This window comes from Ambystoma mexicanum, chromosome 8 (assembly GCF_040938575.1).
Source record: "Ambystoma mexicanum isolate Mex_15411 chromosome 8, UKY_AmexF1_1, whole genome shotgun sequence".
Taxonomy (NCBI): domain Eukaryota; kingdom Metazoa; phylum Chordata; class Amphibia; order Caudata; family Ambystomatidae; genus Ambystoma; species Ambystoma mexicanum.
Window position 1 is genome coordinate 325,050,218 of NC_090929.1, and position 20,513 is coordinate 325,070,730.

Here is a 20,513-nt window from a genome sequence, read left to right on the forward strand (position 1 = left end):
GACGACTTTGTACAACAAGGTCAGTACTGGTACTGTAAGCGCCACTTCTAATGGCCTTGTCCAGTAATGCCAGTTCTGACACTGTAAGCAATTGTTACAGGGCACGAGTTATTCATTGCCAACATGAGTGCACGTTTGTAATACATGCACCAAGCCCGTAACAATCATTTGCAGCCAGGTTTGAAGATGCCAAGCGGAGTAATTAAATCGCTTTGCTCCCCCACACTAGTCTAAGGACACTTCTTCCACTCTACTCTGGCTCAACCCATTTTACCATCACTGGACGCGTCCGCACACTGACTGCACTTACACACTCTGTCCTTCTCTGTATCCCTCTTTATCCCTCTCACGCGTGCTCTTTTTATGCCTCCCTTTATCCCTCGCGCATGCCGCGTGCGCTCTTTATCCCTTCTTTATCCCTTGCGCATGCTCTTCATCCCACATGCGCTCTCTTTATCCCTCAAACATGCTCTCTTTATCCTGTGCGCGCGCTCTTTATCCCTAGCACGTGCGTTCTTTATCCCGCCCTGCACGTGCATTTATCCCTCGGGCGCCCCTTATCCCTCGGGTGCCCCTTATCCCTCGGGCGCCCCTCCTCCTTCGCAGGCGCCATCTCCTTCACGCGCCCCTTCTCCTTCACACGCCCCTTCTCCTTCATATGCCCCTTCTCCTTCACATGGCCCTTCTCCTTCGCACAGGCCTTCTCCTTCGCACGCCCCTTATCCCTTGCATGCCCGCTTTATCCCTCGGGTGCCCCTTAATCCTCGGGCGCCCCTTAATCCTCGGGCGCCCCTTAATCCTCGGGCGCCCCTTAATCCTCGGGCGCCCCTTAATCCTCGGGCGCCTCTTTATCCCTTGCGTGCCCCTTATCCCTCGCGCGCATGTCCCTTATCCCTCGCGCGCATGTCCCTTATCCCTCGCGCGCATGTCCCTTATCCCTCGCGCGCATGTCCCTTATCCCTCACATGTGTGCCTCTTATCCCTTGCGCCTCTTATCCCTCTCTCTAACTCCACTCCTACACACACACACACGCAAGCAAACGCACTTGCACACAAAGGACACACTGCCGCTTTCCCTGTCCCTCTTCCCATTCTGTCCCTCACTCGCTCTTCCTTTCTCCCTCCGTTCCTCCTTTCTCCCTCCGTTCCTCCCTCCCTTGCTTTCTCCCTCTCTCCTTCATCTGTCTCACCCAGTCTCTGTTTCTCTTTCCCGCTTTCTCTGTCTCGCTCTCTCTCTTTCTCGTTCTGTGTGTATGTGTGTGTCTCCGTCTCTCTGTTACTCTACTTATACACACAACCACTCACATAATGCAAGCACACAGCTTCATTTTTTATTTTTATTGAACTTATCCACACTCCCCTGTCCCCATTAGCCCTTGATTCCAAGCCTGCTGTTTGTCTTCCAGGTGGCCCTCCCCTAACCCCCAGCAGCCTCCATGCAGCAATCAAGATGCAGAAGGAAGTGTCAATCACTCCTCTTCCTGTGTCCTGGTTCATGCAACCCAAGTGCGGCAGGATTGTATTGCCCCTTTTGGACCATTAGGGCATTGATGCGCCCCATGCTCGAATGGCGTGCAGTTGCACAGCCAGCATGTCCGTCTGCAAGTCTGCAAGTCTGGGGCACCAATGAAACAAAGAGGAACTCCAAAACAGCGGGAACAAAAAAGGAGCAAGAAGGAACACACAAAAAGGTGTTTCCGTGTGTGAAATTATTTAACTTTGTAAATACAACTTATACTATTTGCGTATTGCCTTAAATGGTGATTTAATCACATATTTTACAGATCAATGGTACCTGTATATATGTTGTAACATAAGCCCTGTTAGTATTAAGAGGGATCGGTGTGTTTCCAAAGCACAAAGTACAGCTAAATTGGCTGACTGTCCCTGGCTAATAAGTAAAGTTAAGACATCATCCTGTGCATATTGACGCAAGAAAAAACAATTTCAACTTATTGTGAACATCAATGCATCATTATAAACTTGAATAAATCAGTCCAAAGAATCCTGGTCAGAAGATACCCGTTTGAAACACCCTCGGCCATGATTGGCTGTTTTGGGCATGTGCTGGCAGGGTGCATGCATACACACAGGGGAACACAGTGTTCCTCGCTACCTGGGTGGCAGGAGCGCTATGATTCCACTGTGTGTGCCCTCTGTGTCCTCCATAGTGGGTGGCAGGTCAGCGCCCTGGCAGCCGTTACTGAGGAGCCGCCCGGCCCTTGGCAGAAATTGCACCACCACCCTGGTGGTCTTCCCCAATTTATTGCGATAGCCCAACAGCATCCGATCAGAATAAGTTGCGGCTTTCGGGCTGTCACTTGTTGAGGTGCGTCTTGTATTTTGTGCATGAATGCTGCTGCAAGGATGATGTGAGCGTGAGGTGCAAAGCATGTTTTCCGTGAGTGCTACTCGAATCCCAGTGGTGCCCGTCCGATCCTCTTCTACTTTCTTTCTGGACTTTTCAGTAAATACGAAATCCAGAATTGTACCTGTGGCTCTGGAGGGCTTGTTGAAGGGCCTGAGCTTGGGTCATTGCATGATTTCTCGCTGTACAGCAGTGCTTTGGACACAGGGACACTGCCGCTGGCCCCCATCATCTCACCGCTGCCCTTTTGTCTCTTTGCTCTTGGGTAGGTTTGGGGATGGATACATGATTACGGTGAGGACCAAATCCAGCCTGAACGTCAAGGAAGTCGTCCGGTTCTTCAACAGAAACTTCCCAGAGGCTGTTCTTAAAGTAAGTTCCGTCCTTCCCTCCGGTTACCCCTGGCTCTCTACTCCCTTCCCCTTAATCAGAAGCTACCATGGTATTCGTCCTCCTGGACGGAAGCTGAAAAACCTCAAAACAATGATCCAGAGGCGGTGTGAGCTTACTGCACGCAACATTTTGGGGCATCATTCGTCCCTGATGCAAGATGCTGTAGGCAAGTACATTTATACTTTGGGCTATGAGGAGGTATTTTCCATGAGTTATTGCACCTAAATGATTGAGGAAGTGTGTGAGCATTAATAAGGCTATTCACCATCACAGAGTGGCTTGAAAAAAACCTCTCATGCTGGTTACCAAAAAGTGATGCCTGGCAAGCTTTGACTGAAGTAGGCCGGGGGCACGCCCAGCTGCCCTGTTATTCCTTACTTGTTGTGCCCGAGGAATCAGCAGCACTGCACTGCTGGCGCCCAACACCCCCAGAACATGTACAGGGTTGTGATTATTCTGGATGAAGGGGGCGGGGCATGGGGCTGTTTGGTCTGTACTGTCCCCACTGCTGACCCGAACATTACGGATCTGCCTATATTTGTTCCCTTCTTTAACGGTGCAGATGCAAAAAAAAAGCGATAAGATGGCAGCTTGGCCAAATAACCTATTATTTTCTTTTCACACACTAGTTATTCTTCATATGTAAAGAATAGCAAAGTATCCTTGCCATAGTGATTTATGAGATGGTTGGTCTGAGCACAAAATTACATGACTTTTGTGGTGTTCATTTTGCATGCTATGAAGTGACAGTTTTAGACCCCCTCAGTGGCATTGGGATGTGGGGACATAGAGCCTCATCAGGAGTTGGGTGGTATCCCGGCGGTAAGTCTGCCGGAATAACGCTGAAAGCAATTAGCGTTGCCGCAACTTGGTCCAGGGTTTTAGCGCCGGATCACAAGTTACACAGGTTGCAGTTGTTTTAGTCCATTGGCCTCAATGTGGCATTTTCGGCACAGGGCATTTTTGGCACAATTACCGCAGGGGTAATTGCACAGCGGTAATTGCACTGAAAATGGGTGAAAAGTCCGGATTGGGTGGAGCGGTAATGCGGCGGTAATGTTATTATTGCTCCATTCTTACTGCAGTGCCCAACTCCTGATGAGGCCCATAGTATTTTATTCATATAGCGTAGGGCTGGGCTGCTGCAGGAAATGGTAAGACCACCTTGTAATGGCTACACTTCCTTTAGAAAAGTCCAGTAGGTTTGTCCAATTCCAGGCTTCTATGGCCGGGATCCTGGTGTGTTTTCAGGATATCCCTCATTAATATTCACGAGGAAACATTTGCATACATTTAGTATCATTGTATGCAAATTTATCTCATGAATATTAATGCAGGGTATCCTGAAAACCCGACATGGATCTGGCCCTCGAGGCCTGGAATTTGACAACCCTGCAAGGGTTTCTCAGGCCTGACGTTTGGCAGTCATCTTTGAACAGACATGCCTTGCTTTATTTGCCTCATGCCCACAGTAGCCAGATCCCTACCTATGAGATTCTGTTCTTTGTTGGTGAAATCCCATTAATGTCTATGGAGAATGTGGGGTTGTCTCTGTGTGTGAGTGAAGTGACTCCTCCGCAGGTTGAGAGGGATGCAGATCACCTGAGCATCTCTGCAGGTACCAGTGCCTATCATAGTTCCCACTGACTTAACATCTGTATGTACAGAAAGCATGCAACCAGGCCCAAAAAGCAATATTTGGGGGTCATTTGGAGGTCAAAGAAAGATGCCCAGCTAACACCAAGATATCAAGCACTTGTCAAATGGATTGCCCACGTTGTTGCTTTCACCTGTGCGCTTTCAAAGGCACTTGAATCTGACTGTGTGAATGCCCACTTCACTTTGGCCAAAACCTGCCCCACCGACCGACGAACAGCACTTGCTTCTGATGATGACCTCTAGGGCTGCAGCACGAGCTTCAGTGCACGTCATCCTCCAGGTTGCTTGATTCTATGTTTTGTCAGCTGAGTAAATTTCCGTGTAATGGCGCAGGTTTAAAACTTTAAACGGTCATTCATTGTGGGTTCCTGCCACTCCCAGGACAGTAAGAATGGTGGTTATTGCCCATGTCATGTATACTCAATGTATCGACTTCTAATGGATGAAGAGCTGATTCGGGGTTTGGACCCGAGGTTGCACACAAATCCGGACATTATTCTGTGTTTAACTCGCTCGCCTATCAGGCAGGCTTTACTTTTGGTTAAATAACTTTTGGAGATGGACTTGCTTGGCATTGGTCTTATGCTTGCCCAGTCCTCTATGCCTGTCCTCAAAACAGACTGTGGCTTTTCCCACATGCCTGTCCAACCCCGAAGACACCTAGTTTCTGCATAGGTTTGTTTCAGACGGAGCCCTAGAAGGCGTGGAGACTCATGTTTGAGAGAATTTGTCTTGCTCGCTAAATGGCTACACAAAGTGCCGCTATCAAGGGCTTTCATTGTGGTCTGAGAGGAGAGCGACAGCACCACACAGCCATGAAAGTATTTGGTGAGCATATGAGGGTCTGTTTAAACTTGTGAGCGTGCATTTCTGGAATGGAATGCTCCGATCCAGATTTCCGATATTCTATTATTTTCCTGGAGCTCGAACATTGATAAAGGTCACAGGGGAGCGATAACCACAAATTAAGATCTTTATCTAATCTATTTCTATAGCACTGGAACAGAGCCCATAGGCATAGAGTGCTAAAGACAAGAGACAAACGCACAAGGAACATAAAACAAGTGTTCTCGCAAAGGTGGGCAGGATTCACAGAGGGGGTGCCAAAGAGTCAAAAAGAATGTTTTTTAGACTGTGCTTGAAGGTCACCATAGAGGGGCAAGCTCTTAGGTCAGGAGGCAGGGCATTCCACAAGCGCGGAGCTGCCATGGGAAAACATTCTTCCAAGACCAAGGACAGTTTGGCTTATGGGATTTGGAGCAGGCAGGAGTTATTAGACCCTAGTGTTCTCCCATTAGGAAGCCAGGGCCGCCTGCTGGAGAGATACACTGGGCTTTTCCCATAGAGACAGGCATGAGTAAGGCACAAGGTCCGGAAAGTGATAGGTCTGCCAATTGTCAGCCAATGTAGGGATCTCCTAGCCGCAGTTGTAGGATCGGCTTTCCGAAGTCCCAATACCACACGAACAGCATTATTGTGTACGATTGATTTCTACCATACCAACGCCCTGCAGAAGACTGGAGCAGTAATCAAGGATGGGCTCTGATAATGGCTTGAGGAAGAGTGGCACACTTAGAGGGGTCAAGGAAGGGTCTGAGCTGAGCAAGAGGCTTGATACAATAGGAAGTGCTTGAAACAAGGCTGCTGATGTGAGCTTTCATGCTGAACTCTTGATCAAGAACGACTCAGAGTCTTAACTTTAGGAAGAGTCGCCAGAGAGTCTGAAAGGAGCCATATGCAGTGTTCATCTTACATAGCTTGTGTGCTGTGTCAGTTATTGTAATCTCTGTTTTGACTTTGTTTAGTGCCAACCCATTGTGAATCATCCATATATAGATATGGTTGTAGATGGTGTTAATTGTAACAGTGTTGTGGCTATTGTTGCCTGAGAGTGGTATTAGGCACTGTGTGATCGGCGTAGTTGGCATTCACTATGCTTTCTGTGTCCAACAACTCAAAAAGAGGAAGGGTAAAGATATAACATAAAGTAGGGGATACACAGAACCCTTGAGGCACTCCACAGGATAACACGTATGCATCAGCCATGGCCTCTTCATGGTAAACTCTGGTTGTCGATTTGCCAAGAATGAATGAACCCATTCGCAGGCTTCGATGGAGAAGCAGGCACAGTCCTGCAGTCTGGCTTCAAGAATGGAAAGATCTACTAGATCAAACACCACCACTAGGTCCAAAAGTATCAGGAGAGCAGTTTTTCCTTTATCGAAGTGTGAATTATGTTTGCTTTAAGGTCCAATAGAGTGGACGCAGAAGCCTGATTGCTTCGGGCCCAAGATGTTATGATGGCATAAAAATTCTTGGATTTGAAGATGAGAAACTTTGTCCTGAATCTTTAGTAAGAAAGGTGTATTGGTAATGGGGTCATAGTTGCCCGCCAGGTTAGGATCCAGGGTGGACTTTTTCAAAAGGAGGGAGATTCATGCCTGTTTGATCCCTGAAGGAACGTGGCTCTCTTGGAAGGAGAGGTTTACAAATTTAGCGATGAGAGGTATGAGCAACAAGGCACAGGATTTAACAATAAATGCCAGGCAGATGTCACCCCTAAAATTAGTAGGTTTGATTCAGAATCGGAGAACAAACAAACCAGATGGGGATCGTGGAGGAAAGGTAAACTGAAGACCACGCCCCTTGTTCATGTGACCCGCCTATAAAGCCAGAACCCGCGCGCACCAGAAGCGAGTACCGACGAGTACTGTCTGCTGTTCTGCTTCTCACGCTGCCCGGATCACCTCGGCGTTATTGCTCTGCAATTTTAACATTGGGTATAACCAGCACGCTTTTCTTACCTGCCACTTGGAACACTTATGAACTTTAAGAACTTAACAACAAGCTAACAACAAGTTCTAACTGTTTATTTTCCTCTTGCCTACTAGCCACGCCCATTGCTCACGTGACCCGCCTATAAAGCCAGAACCCGCGGGCACCAGCGCGCGCGCACCAGAAGCGAGTACCAACGAGTACTGTCTGCTGTCCGCTTTCGTCTTTTGTCTTTTCAATTTCTGTCTTTGCCTCTACCTCTACCTACATTCATTCCTTGCTTAGGCTTGGATTTTCCTCTTTCACTCCATCTGCTAACTCTTCTGCTAACTCTATTACTCAATCTTCTCAATCTTTCTGCTAAGTGTCTGGCTCCCCTTCTTGCTCCCCCGTGCTACCCGCTCACTTCTCCCTGACCTTCGCCAAGATTTTGGTGCTGATCGGCGTTCTCCCCTTTACACCTATTTCTTATTTTCACCCTGTGTACATCGCCTTCTCTTGGCGTATCCATTATTCTTTAAAATTAACTCTTGACAGCTGATCCAGCTAAGTAGGTGCTCAAGGGTGTGCCTAACCTAGTCCTAGGGGATCCAACGTTGTCATCCTTGCTTCTTACTATTACGAAAGTGTGCCGTGGTTGATAAAGACCGCGCACTTTTACTTCCAAGAAACCAGCGGAAAGCCTCGGGGGATTGACTAACCTGCCTTCGCCCTACTTTCCAAGAGCTCCGCCCAATTCATTCCAGCGGCTAGCAATCTCATAGTATCCGGCAGTCCTGCTGAAACCCTCCATGACTGCTTTCGAATCAAGTGTTCACATAGAAGGCTTTTGTTATCACGTTACTGGCTCGTGGGTAATCTTAAACGAGCAATTCTAAATTCAAATAGTTGAATCTTTCAAACCTTTGTTACCAGAGCCTTTTACTGCTCCATTAACCAGTGGTGTCTTATCAACGAGGGAGGCAAGCTTTGACTGCTTAACTCATTAGATACTAAAAACAAAAAAAACACATCTGTCATTGCATCATGATGCGGCTCACTTCTGGCATGCCTCCTCTTCCATTCTGTTACCAACGGACACCCTTAAACATACGCCCTGGTTTCCAATGAGCCTCTATGGGCTCCTTCCCTGTTAGACCTCCAGCTTCCACGTTGCCAACTCAGCCCCAACATGGCACATGCAAGTCGCCCATTCACCTGCCATCTGCGTGTAATGCTGCCCCGCTGATTCAATTTCTCTCTGACCACACTATGGCATCCTATGACACATCACATTCACAGAAATGATGATCCCTGTGTAGTTATATCTGAATCCTGTCGGGATTCGGAGTGTGAGCACAACATCTCTCTCTCACAAGCCATGATTTCACCTACTCCTCACCTCCTCTATTCGGAAATTCTGAGAGGACTGACAATTCAGGCTGAAGCGGCAGAATCTGAGGTTCATTCTACGCATCCATTACCGATATCAAGTTTATTCTCTGATCCTATACGCCCTGTTGCGCACTCAACGCAAGCCATATCCACTAATCCTACCTTAGGCTACAAGGAGGATGCTGAGGGGTCAGTCATTCACAGATTATCTATATCACCAGAATTATACCCCACAGACCGTCCAAATGACATAATTTCTTCACCCGAGTCGAACACGTCCCTTCCTCTGTCCTATGCCAAACTTCTACCAAGGCCTTCATTTGGGTTCCCGCCTGTTCCTAATCTGGTGCTTGACATAGCACTAAATTCCATTAACACATCCATTTTAGCCCTAACCAACATTTTTGGAATATTAGAAATCAAGGCCATGACCCAGGAAAAGCAAATGACAATGCTCATTAATAAGGTCGATTGGTTAGCATGGAATTTGACATCTATACCAAAAACGGCCTCCATTGATGCATCTCTGAATGTTGATCAACAAGAGCTTCCAGTGCCCCATTCTGTTGACGTGGTAGTGATTGAAGAGATTAGTCCCCCAACTAAGAGTCCGAGGACATCTCCCTCCGATCTGGAACACAATGACAATAGCCCTATTGCTAAAAATCAAGCAATCACAATCGAATCCTCTCCTCGTGCCAAGGTCGAGCCGCCGCTCTGACGTATTTCGTCGCCCATCTCAAAAGATGCAGAGGAATAAAAGACGAAATCGTAAGCGAACGGCTGAGTGGAGATCGATATTAAATACCACTAATGAGCCCAGTAATTTGAAAAAGTCAAAGAACATGCCAGTTTCAAATAAAAAAATAAAAAATCTAAAACAAAGGCATTTGTTGCTAACCTTTCAACTCTGAGCAACAATGACAAAATCCCCGCCCCTGCTGCTGCCAAGTCCGCCGCGATAGTGGCTCCAGCAGTTGGTCCTCCGGCTACGTCCGACCAGGCTGACGTCCCAGGTAAGACACTTGAAGCTCTTGTTGTTCCTCCTGTTGATAAAACTGTTTCTGAACGTACATGCCCCAACATTGGGAATTCGGTTACACAAGATGAACTAATGAATATGTCTGCATACTTGCATAATAATGATGTAATTGTTGACGTTGTTCATCAAAGTTTGCATGATCCAAATACAATTCAAATGAACCACAGCCCCAAGTTCGGTGTGAATCTAAATAACTTCCATATACCCTTCAAAACCCTTGGAACAAAAACGAAATGATCTAATAAAAATAACTCCTTTTACAACTTCCCCTACCTCTGTGGCAACTGGACAATTGGATAAAATTAACCCTGCTCCACAAATGCCTACATTATGTCCTCCGGCCCAAGAGCCTGAACTGTTGCAATCACTCCCAAGTGAGAACCTGCCCCAGAGGAAAACTTAGATGAATCTAACATAAGAACAACAATGATTGACAGAATTCATTCTGACCCATTTCCTAGCAGAGTCACTTTATTGACTGTGTTCCAGTGCATTCCTGCCCTACGATACATCAACTCTGATGACATTCAACGAGTTTCTTATCCGAAACCACCATACCTAGACACCGTTGACATTGAAATACCCTCACTAATAATCAGGAATTACATCTGGCAACAGAGACATCTCTTATATGATAAGGGCTTAGCTTTAGAAATAGTAAATCGACCTAAGCCGAGTCAAACCGACCCGTCCCAGGCATTGGAACGGCTCTAAATTTGTTAATTATTGCGGCTATCAGGAACGATGCTATCAGGAAAAAATACCCGATTTTCATTGCCCTGGTTGACTTTAAACAAGCATTTGATTCGGTTTCCAGAAATACATTATGGGAAAAGCTAGATAAAGCCAACTGTCGTCGATACATTTTTTATTTAATTCAACAATTTTATGTTAATACATCAAAGTAAAATTAACGACTGATGGTGCTCTTTCAGAACCCATCGAAAGAAACATGGGCTTGAAACAGGGCTGCCCGTTTGCCTCTATTTTATTTAATTTTTACATTTCTGATTTTTATAAAGCCCTGTCTAATACGCAATCCTTCTCTCCGCGACTCGGTAACCATCACATTCCGTACCTACTATATGCAGACGATTTAGTCCTGTTCGACAGAACACCGATTGGCTTAAATAGAAAATTAGCAGCCCTCACCATTTTTGCTCAAGATAACAACCTAAGCATAAACACCAAAAAATCCGATATTCTGGTGTTTAACCCAGCCAACAAAAAGCACAAATTCAGTTTTAATTGGAAGTTAGTCAACAAAAATCTGGCACAAATCACGTCGTACAAATATCTAGGAGTAAATCTGAATGTACATCCCCACGACAATCCATACAAAGAAGAATTGACGATAAGAATGAGAATGATTGCCAATCAGGCTAAAGCCATCCATCGCAAATATGGAAGATTTTCTTTAATGCCGGTCCGTATGTTTTATTTACAAAAGGCCATGCCCATCATAACTTACGGTGCGCAGACAAAGTTACTGATCAAGGAGGTAAGATGGGACTCCCTTGAAGGTACATTCTGGAAAACAATATTACCAGTACCGCAGAGCATTCCAATTGCTTTAATACGTCATGAAATGGGCCTCATCTCCCTGCGAAGTGCTGTAAATTGGTCAATGCTGTCCCTGTATAGGAAAGTGCTCCTTTCATCAGATGCCACAAAAAATGTATTTCCTGTACTAAAGCAACTTTTAACAAATTCTTCCACTAACTCTTTAACCAAGTGGAAGAATCAATGCTTAAACATTCCATTAGATGCTTCCATATCTGTAGATTTATTACTAGAAGCCCCGGACAAAGCGAAAATTAAATGTGTATAGTAAAGATTGGATCGATACGGGAGATATGTGTGCGAATTATCAAGCGTTTAAATTAGGAGCATTTCCTGAGAAGCTCTTGAATGTGTTCCCTACTTACATCCAAGCGTTCCCAGATAGAGCCTATGCTGATACATTTCTAAGATTTAGATTAAACCTTTTACCAACCAATGCAAAAATAGCATCATACGATAGGGGGCTGTCTGTTTCTCCTATATGCAGATTCTGTAAATTGGAAACTCAACACTAGACCATGATGCATCTATTAATTGAATGTCAGTCTTTATCTGAATTAAGAGAAAATCATTTGTTTAAACATTTTAAGCACAGAATCATTTTAACAAAAGAACAGATGTGGAATGAAATTTTTAACGCTTCTAAAACCAGCTTAATAATTGACATAGTTAAGTTTGTCGTCAAACTTAATCTCCGATCTGCAGATAACAAAGTGCCTGTTTAAAGCTGTTTTACACCTTGTATCTTTTAGTCAATTTTATACATTTTATATTTAGTGCTCGAGTTGGAAAGTTTTACAAATATATGTATATGTTTTAAATAACATTGTATCTATTATGTACGTTATCAATGATTGGATTCAGATAAGCTGATAACAATAATAATGTGTTTAAGAACTAATGTTATAATTGAAAAAGTTGATTGCCAACTAAACCAATTTTTAATAAAAAAAAAAAGTAGGTTTGATTTTCTCTGGAATAACCAAGATTTCTGCTTCAGAGACCGCCCTAAATTTAAACTCGGGTTGTGGAATGACGGGTCTCACAAACTTTTTAGTAGGGATAGGTCCATCCAGTGGGTTTAAGTTAGATGCAATCTCACTCTTAATTTTCTCAATTTTAAGCAACATTACTTTTTGAATGGAAGTACACCAAATGGAATCTTTATTAAATGTGCATATGATAGGATGAGGATCTTCCTGCTCGCTTAAGATTTTGAACAGTTCCTTTGTGTCGGAGGCTGCCTCTTTGATTCTTTTATCATTTACTGCACAGGCATAGTTGGTTTGATCTTCTGTAGAATTAGTCCTCTTCCAGAGATGTAATGCTCGGTTTGGAGTACCATGTTTTTCACGATTGTGGTTTCACCAGTCTTTTATTCTGCGGGTCAAGGCTGTTAAAGGCGTGGGACATCATATCTTGGTAGGCTTCAACAAGTATGGAGGCTGAATCATAGTTTTGTAGGTTGTCCAGGATGGGGGCAAAAAAGGGATTCATGCATGTAGGGGTAAGTTTGTGCAGGTTGCGACATGTCACTTTTACTATAATCCTCTGGATTTCTTAAGTGGCATTATCCAGGGGAGCTGGAATTGTATAATGCATTGATCAGACCATGGACATGGGTCTGTCTCAACACTATCAATCACAACCTTATGTGAAGACGGTTCTATGTCATTTCATCGACATCTGTTTTTACGACATGTGTTTTGCCGCAGAATTTTTGCCAAAAAAACATTTAGAAATTCGTTTTCAGTTATTTTTGGGGGGGTCCCCCAACCACCCTGTCATTTACCATTTCTTTAATTCCTGACCCCCCCCCCAGCCCTTCATATGCCCTTGCCCACCCCCCAAAAAAATGTGAAAAGTTTTTTTTCTGTGAAAATTCTGCAGCAAAACATCCGCTGTAAAAACGGGTGTCGATGAAAGGACGCAATATTGTGAAGACACCTGATCCAAGATTCTACCATTGATACGGGTAGCTTGCTTAGTATGCTGGAGAAAACCAAAATCTTCAAGAGTAGTTTTTACAGAGGGTGAGAGAGGACATCAAGACCAACATTAAGGTCCCCCAAAACGATCATTTTAGATTGAGGTTTGAGGGATGATGAGATTAGATCGAGGAAGTGGGTTAGGAAGTCAGGCATGTTCTTAGGTGAGCGGTAAATAACCATAATGTTGATGGAGGTGTTATTATCAACTGGCAGTTTAACTTGCAGTGCTTTGCATTCAGGGATTCTCGTATGTTGAAGTTGATAATGTTAATGGTGGAATTCAACATTAGGGCTACTCCCCCCTCCTTTGCTGTGAAGTCGATCAGCTCTTAGGATATTGTAACCCGGTGGAAGGAGGGGCCAAAGTCAATGCTGGTCCTGCTACAGCATACAGCCAGGACACTGTTATAGCACAGATATCAATATTATGGTCTGTAATATAGTTGGCTATCTCAGTCGAGTGTTAAATCAATGAACGTGTGTTCAATAACATGCTTCTTAAAGTTCTTTTTGGCATATCTTTGTGTATAGTATCAGCGCTACTACCAGGAACATCAGTATAGGAATTAATATTGCCTTCTATGTTATCAGCGCGATAATTAGCCAAAACTACCTGACCTTGGGTGATAAAGGTCTCATCTTTGGGTTTAGTAACAGCCATTGGTTGCTAATAAGAATTAGGTGGGCCCAAAAGTATTGGGTCCTCTGTAATGTCACAAGGGGAATGGTCAGAGCCGCCTAAGGTCCTAGCATAGCTAGAAAAATGGGGTGGATGCTGCAAAGATGTTCCTTCGTTATTTTGATCATAGGTACCACCAACAAAGGTATTGGTGTGATGTGAAAGATTACGGATGCAGCTTGCATCCTGAGGGGCTAACGTGCTAACCGTAGTAACAGGCTTCATATCAGTGACAGTATCTGAGCTTTGCAATAAAGCAAGTTTAAGGTACTTTTTTGTATGATCTTTGCCTTCCTTGATTTATTTAAGGGGGAATGCATAATGATGTGTCCTCAAGTGCAATGAAGTGGATGAGAAGACTAATGCAAGCTATATAGCACATTTTCTTACCTTCTGGGAAGAGCACAACTCCCAGACGTTAGCCGGATGAGAACCGACGAGAGCCAGCCTTGCTCATGCGACAGCGCCGCCAACAGAGCTTAAGAGCCATGGGGAAGCTGGGCAATGTAGTTCAAAAGAACTACTAGCTGCGCACGGCTTTAAGCAAAGGCAAAACGTCCTTCAAATTGTATCACAGTGCTAATGTGATGCTCAAAGAAGGTTTTCAGGAACTTAGATGTCACAATATAAGTAATCCGATTCACTCTGTAAAATGTCAAAGATAAGATGGAAAAGATAAACCGAGTGGCGTGTTAACCGTGGATTAAGTTGGGGTGCATTACTGGATGACAGTAAAGGAATGTGTGTGGTATTAAACCAGTGTTTCTCTATAGGAGCGGCACCACACCAAGGTACAGTTCCAACTGAAGTCGGACCAGATCTCACTGGCGCAGGTGTTCAGCAAAATGGAGCAAGTGGTCGATGTGCTTGGCATTGAAGATTATTCGGTCAGCCAGACTACCTTGGACAATGTAAGTAAAGCGAGTCTCAGTGCTGCCTTTGAGGACTATCAGAAGCAAGTTATCTGTTATGGCATGTTTGACAGAAAGACCACTTGGTTCTTTGCTGCATGTGGGACAGAGGCTGAATCCTGTGAAATCCACCAGGGCACTTCCGATATGCCATTTCCTCTCTCCCACTCTTGCTTTCATTCCCATCTTGCTGATTTACTTTGTCCTTCCATTTTCCACTTTTTTTCCCACACTCTGTTTATTGCCCATTAAACCTCCTTTTATCACGACATCTGTATTTACCGTACACCTTTTTAATTGGGCATCCTCGATTCTTGCAGTAAAAGCAAAACAGGTTTTCTTGTTTGTGTTGGTGGTGGTGGACAAGCAATGGATTATGTATTTTATGCATTGGGCATGTCAACATTCAAATTCTCGTCCTCCTCAAGCGCACCTAGGATTTCCCACAGTTTTCTACCAACGCTGCCATCTTTACAGTTCCCCTTTTTGTCTCATTGTCTTACATTGTCAGTATTTTCATTTAGTTATTTGTTGTTTCCTTATTCCTTTTCTTCCTCCTTTACAGTATTGTATCTTTCTTTACTGCCCCACCTGTTTCCAATTTTGACTCCCTTCTTATTTCCCTTCTCTAATTTTTTCTTTCTTTAATTATCCTTTTTTGTTCCATGCTTTGTTTCTTTTCTCTTTGCTTTTATGTCTGTAATTTCCCTTTCAATATCCTTTTTGATGCATCACGTGCCTGCAATCTTTCTTCGTGAAATGTCTGTTAATCTATCTCTCCGCCCTTATTGATATCCCAAGTTTTTATGCACATATGTTGTCTATTTCACACATTTAACCTAATTTTATATCCATATCTTCTCCTCCTCAATGCTCACTTCTCCTCTCATGTCTACCTCAATCCTACGCCATTTGCCTGTTTTCTGTTTTTTCGCTGCCCACCCAACTCACTCCTTTTTCATTTCATCCATGTCTGCAGGTGTTTGTGAACTTTGCCAAGAAGCAGAGTGATAACTTAGAGCAGCAGGAATCCCTCCCCAGCTGCCCGTCACAGTCTCCACTATCACGCCTCTTGAGCTTGCTTCGACCTAACACAACCCCCACAGAGCTGCGTGCCCTGGTGGTGGAGGAATCGGAGGACTTGGAGACCGATGACGAGGGCTTAATCAGCTTTGAAGAAGAAAGGGTAAGGGTCGCAGCATGAGATTTGGAGTGGATGGTAGAGCTGTAGTAGAACATTGGGAACCAGGAGGGTAATTTATAGATTTTATTGATACATAAGCAAAAGGAAGTGACAAATGCCTTAATATGTTTCAAATGCAACAGGGTAAGATATTCCTGCTTCAACCTCAAACACCACATTCAACCTCCGTTGGGAAATTTAGCAACTGGTAACTATGGACACTTGCCCTGTAATGCCCCTGTAATGCTGGTGGGGCTTACCTTTTGTATGTGCTGGACTCTAAGCCAAGGCCCATGAGATGCGATGTACTGTGAGCTAATGATCCCCAAATCAACACTTACGCCAGGTCTTTTGTGGACCGACAACTCTCCACCCCTTCTACTGTGGAGCACCCTTAAAGGCACCTGGACCCACCCAGGCACAGAAACAGCAGGATTTAAATATAGAGCCAGGAAAGTTTGCCCAGTGGCCATTCCAGGCAGCTGAGATATTCTCTCCTTGAACATCATTCCCATTGCAGTCCAACATTACTCTTCTTTATTAAATGGGTGAAATGATACAAAGAAAATAGAACATTTGTTATAAAAAAAAAAGTAAGCATGCAGTCTTACCTAGGGCCATCAAACCTTTACAATAATACTGGCTAGAGCATAGGGGAATACCAGGATAAGTTGTCCCGCTTAGAAGATAATACATCACAACTCATGCACATTGTTTGTGAGCGTGCCCTAAAATAGACATTTTTCTTGACAAACACCTCAGGTTAGGGGGAACAAGGAGTGGACGAAGAGGACCCCCAGATGGAAAAGATTTAAAGAGCTTAAAAGACTCTGGTAAATCCATGAGGACAACATACACGTAATCATATACCTCAGATTTTCACCAGGCTTTAGTAAACCTACCTGTCTTGGCCTTTTGTGGAGGCATTCTTTTCTGGGAACGCCAGTATACCCAATCTCCCAACCATTTCAATATGTTGTTTTCTTTGACTTTCACACCCTTAAAATAACTCTCTTTGCAAAAGTAAGAGAATCACAAAAAGGGGGGCCTGGCAACAGCAAGAAGGAACTGGGAGCAAAGGGAACAAGACTGATTATACAAAGAAACCAGTGAGCGAAGGTAACCAGGGCCAGCCCATGGACACATTTGAAAGTAACCTTTAAAAAGAAAGGTCTGGGAACCCCTCTACCAAGAATGAGCACGTCCAAATAACCTGTTCTCTGGAAAGGTGCCCACTCGGGAGGGTCCACAACATTTGAAAGTAATACAAAGACAACAAAATAGCAGATGGGATTCATAAGCTAGCCAACGAAGAGACGAGGGAATGGAAGAGCGAGGGGGGATACCGCAGAGAGTTTGAACCACTAAATTCAAGATGAAGACTAAGTCCCTTTTCCATGTCTATGGTGCCGGCTAGAGTGGAGGTTCTCCGGGACCGGAGTACAATGCTCTGGTCCCGCAGGTAAGTGGAGAGTGTGGCTAGGCAGCAGGGACAGGCCTCCCTGTTGCTTCCCCACTATGAAAAAAAGTAAAATAAAAAAAGCACCAACCATGGAAGGGCCTCGGGTGGCTGTGACAGCGGGCTGGGATTGTGCATTCCCGCCTGCTGTTCCAGCCACCTGATTGGCTGAGCTCCCTTCCCCCGGGTGAAAATATCTTGTTTATCCACCTTGTGATTCTGGTGATTCTTACATTAATGTTCCACTTTGGAATGCTCGGTCCATTTCTAATAAAACTCACTCTATCCTTGATATGTTTCTCTGACTCAACTTGTACTTTTTATGTATAACCGAGACCTGGCGTTCGTCTTTCAACTCTGCTATACCTGCTTCCCTGTTCACATTTAATACTGTCTTCACACATACTCCTCACTCTCTGGGTCGTGGAGGAGATACTGGTATTCTTTATCGCCATCTTCTACGATTCATACTACTTCCCATTCTTTACCTACCCTTACTTCTTTTGAACACTCTATCCACCTTTTCAAGTCTTGTGCTGTGACTTTCCTCTTGATTTATCATGATCTTGGTCTTCTCTCCACTTTTGTGGTGACATTGATGCCCTATTTAGTGTCATCCTGTATCGTTCGAACTCTTTTTTTACTTTTGGGTTACTTTAATCTGCCTCTCTCTTCTATTCATGCCTCTACTTCATTTCTAGCTAGCTTCTCCCCTCCCTACTCCTCCATCCCACATCTCTAGATCCTGTCTGGATCTTACTTTTACTTCTTCCATGTCTGCCTCGGATGTTTCTATCTATCCTGTCTATTCTTCTGATCATCACTTGCTCCTTTTCTCTATTTACACCCCTGTTTCTGCTAATTGATCTCTTCCATCTGTTGATACTACTGCTTTTTTCCATTGTGACCTTTGTACTTTCAATCCCCCTCTCTTTGAATCTTCTTGTACTGCCACTCTTCCATTTTATTCTACTTTTCTATCTTTTCCAATGGATGAAGCTACCTCAGCTCTCTCCACTTCTCTTTCTACTTTTCTTGATACTCTATATCCTCTCTCTGCATTCCTTCCCTCTCGTAAAACCATCCCTACGTTGGCTTACTCGTTATCTTTGGTCTATGCAAAGGGCACTCTGTCGTTTGGAGCATGGCTGGCATAAATCTGGGTCTATGTCTGATGGTGTGTCATTCTCTTCTTATCATAGTTTATATGATAACACACTTCTCTCTTCTAAACGTCTCTACTACTCTGATGTTATGCACTCTCAACCATCCCAACCCCTGATTATTCTCTTGCTTTAATGCTTACTGTGTCTTACCTTCATTTCTAAAGTGGATTCTCTTTGTTCCGCCATTTCTCTTCTCCACCTCCTTCTTACTCTGCACCCCTCCTTCCTCTGCTATGGTTCTTTCTTCCTTTTCACCTATCTCTAATTCTGATACCTCATTTCTTATCTCATGGGCTCATCCTACTGCTTCTCCCAAAAATCATGTCCCCTCCACTCTTATTCCTAAAATCTATCCCTATCTTAATTCCCATTTTACTAGGCTTCTCCATATTTCTCTCACTACTTCTACTTTCCCTATTTTATTTAAAAATGCTATTATTCTTCCGATTTTCCAAAAACCCTCTTTGGACCCAGCTACTCTTTCTAATTATCTCTCTCCTTCTTTACCTTTCCAAATTGTTGAAACCTCTTGTTTACTCCCAGGTTTCCTCCCTTGTCACCCTTAATTCTAATTTAACTCGTTTTAAATCTGGTTTTTGACCTCTTCACTTCACTGAAACAGCTCTTCTTCCTATCTCTGACTCTCTGCTCCCTGCCTGATATCCTAAACACTCCTCTATTATTATACTTTTGGATCTATCCGCTGCCTTCAACACAGTGGATCACTAACTACTTCTCCAATCTCTTTCCTCCTTTGGGTTTTCTGGTTCTCTACCTGCATGGTTTCAATGCAATCTAACTGCAACTACTCGATATCTTGGGCTGGTGCTTGTTCTGATCCCTTTCCTGTTTCGCATGGTGTTCACAAGGGTCCGGTATTGGCCCATTTCTCTTTTCTCTTTATACCTCTCCATTGGCTAACATTATCTCTTCCTTTCGGTTGTCTCATCATTTGTATGCTGATGACACCCGGCTATTTCTATCATTTTCGTCTTTCAAATCTATTATACAGGCACGTTTCTCAGCCTGTATCTCTGGTATCAAAACCTGGATGTCTGACCATTTTCTTGTCCTCAATCCCTCAAAAACTGAAGTTCTTTTTTCCAGCTAATACGATCCCTTTGCCTGTTCCTCCTCCCTTTGTCTTACTTTCTCCTTCCCATCTGCCTATTTCTCTTACTGCCCGCATTCTCGGCCTTCATCTTAACGCTAATTTCTCTTTTGCTCATCACATTTCTATCACTTCTTGCTCCTGTCATTTCCATTTTTTTAATATTCGGAAAGTTAGACCTCTTCTAACGTTTAGTGCCACCAAGCAATCTCCTCCTTAATTTGTTCACGACTATTCTTCCACTCTGTACTTCTTTTTGGTCTCACTGTCTCTCACCTAGCTCTTCTAAAGTCTGTTTTTAATTCCTCTGTTCGTCTCTTATATTCCTTATCTATTCATGACTCCATTTCTACCTCTATTGTCTCTCTTCGATGGCTATCCTTTCACTCTCAACTGAAATTCAACTTTATCTCTATTGTATTTAAGTCCCACTATGGACTTGCTCCTACATATCTCACATCTCGTTTCCTTTTATGTTCCCTCTCGTGATCTTCGCTCTCAATCCCACTTTCTTATAACTGTACCCCGTCCTCCATGTACATCTTCACGGTTCGGCTCTTTTTCTTTGCTGGCTCCTCTCTATTGGAATGCCCCCCCACTTTCTTTGCGGTCGCTTCACTCTTATCCTACTTTTCGTTCTGGCCTGAAAACTTTCCTAGTTCCATCTTAATTGTATTTTAATCTTATTGTCGTTTTTAAAATGTTTCTATTGTACTACTATCTTCACTCAATTTTACTGTAAAATTAGTTTTGTACAGTGCCTTGTTGTAAGGCGCTATATAGATGACAAATATGAAAAACGACTATGGCTTGCATGACATGACCTTTAACGTCCCGCC

The 20,513-nt window shown here is 44.0% G+C and overlaps 1 protein-coding gene across 2 annotated transcripts in view; it reads left to right on the plus strand.

Annotated features, from left to right (window-relative positions):
• The window catches only part of ABCA2 (ATP binding cassette subfamily A member 2), a 1,079,583-nt gene that overhangs the window by 1,044,116 nt on the left and 14,954 nt on the right, over window positions 1-20,513 (plus strand). For both annotated transcript variants that reach the window (XM_069609742.1, XM_069609743.1), the window contains exons 46-48: window positions 2,638-2,740; window positions 14,618-14,755; window positions 15,735-15,941. In XM_069609742.1, coding sequence (XP_069465843.1) covers window positions 2,638-2,740; window positions 14,618-14,755; window positions 15,735-15,941 — 448 coding nt within the window. The remainder of the gene's footprint in view (window positions 1-2,637; window positions 2,741-14,617; window positions 14,756-15,734; window positions 15,942-20,513) is intronic.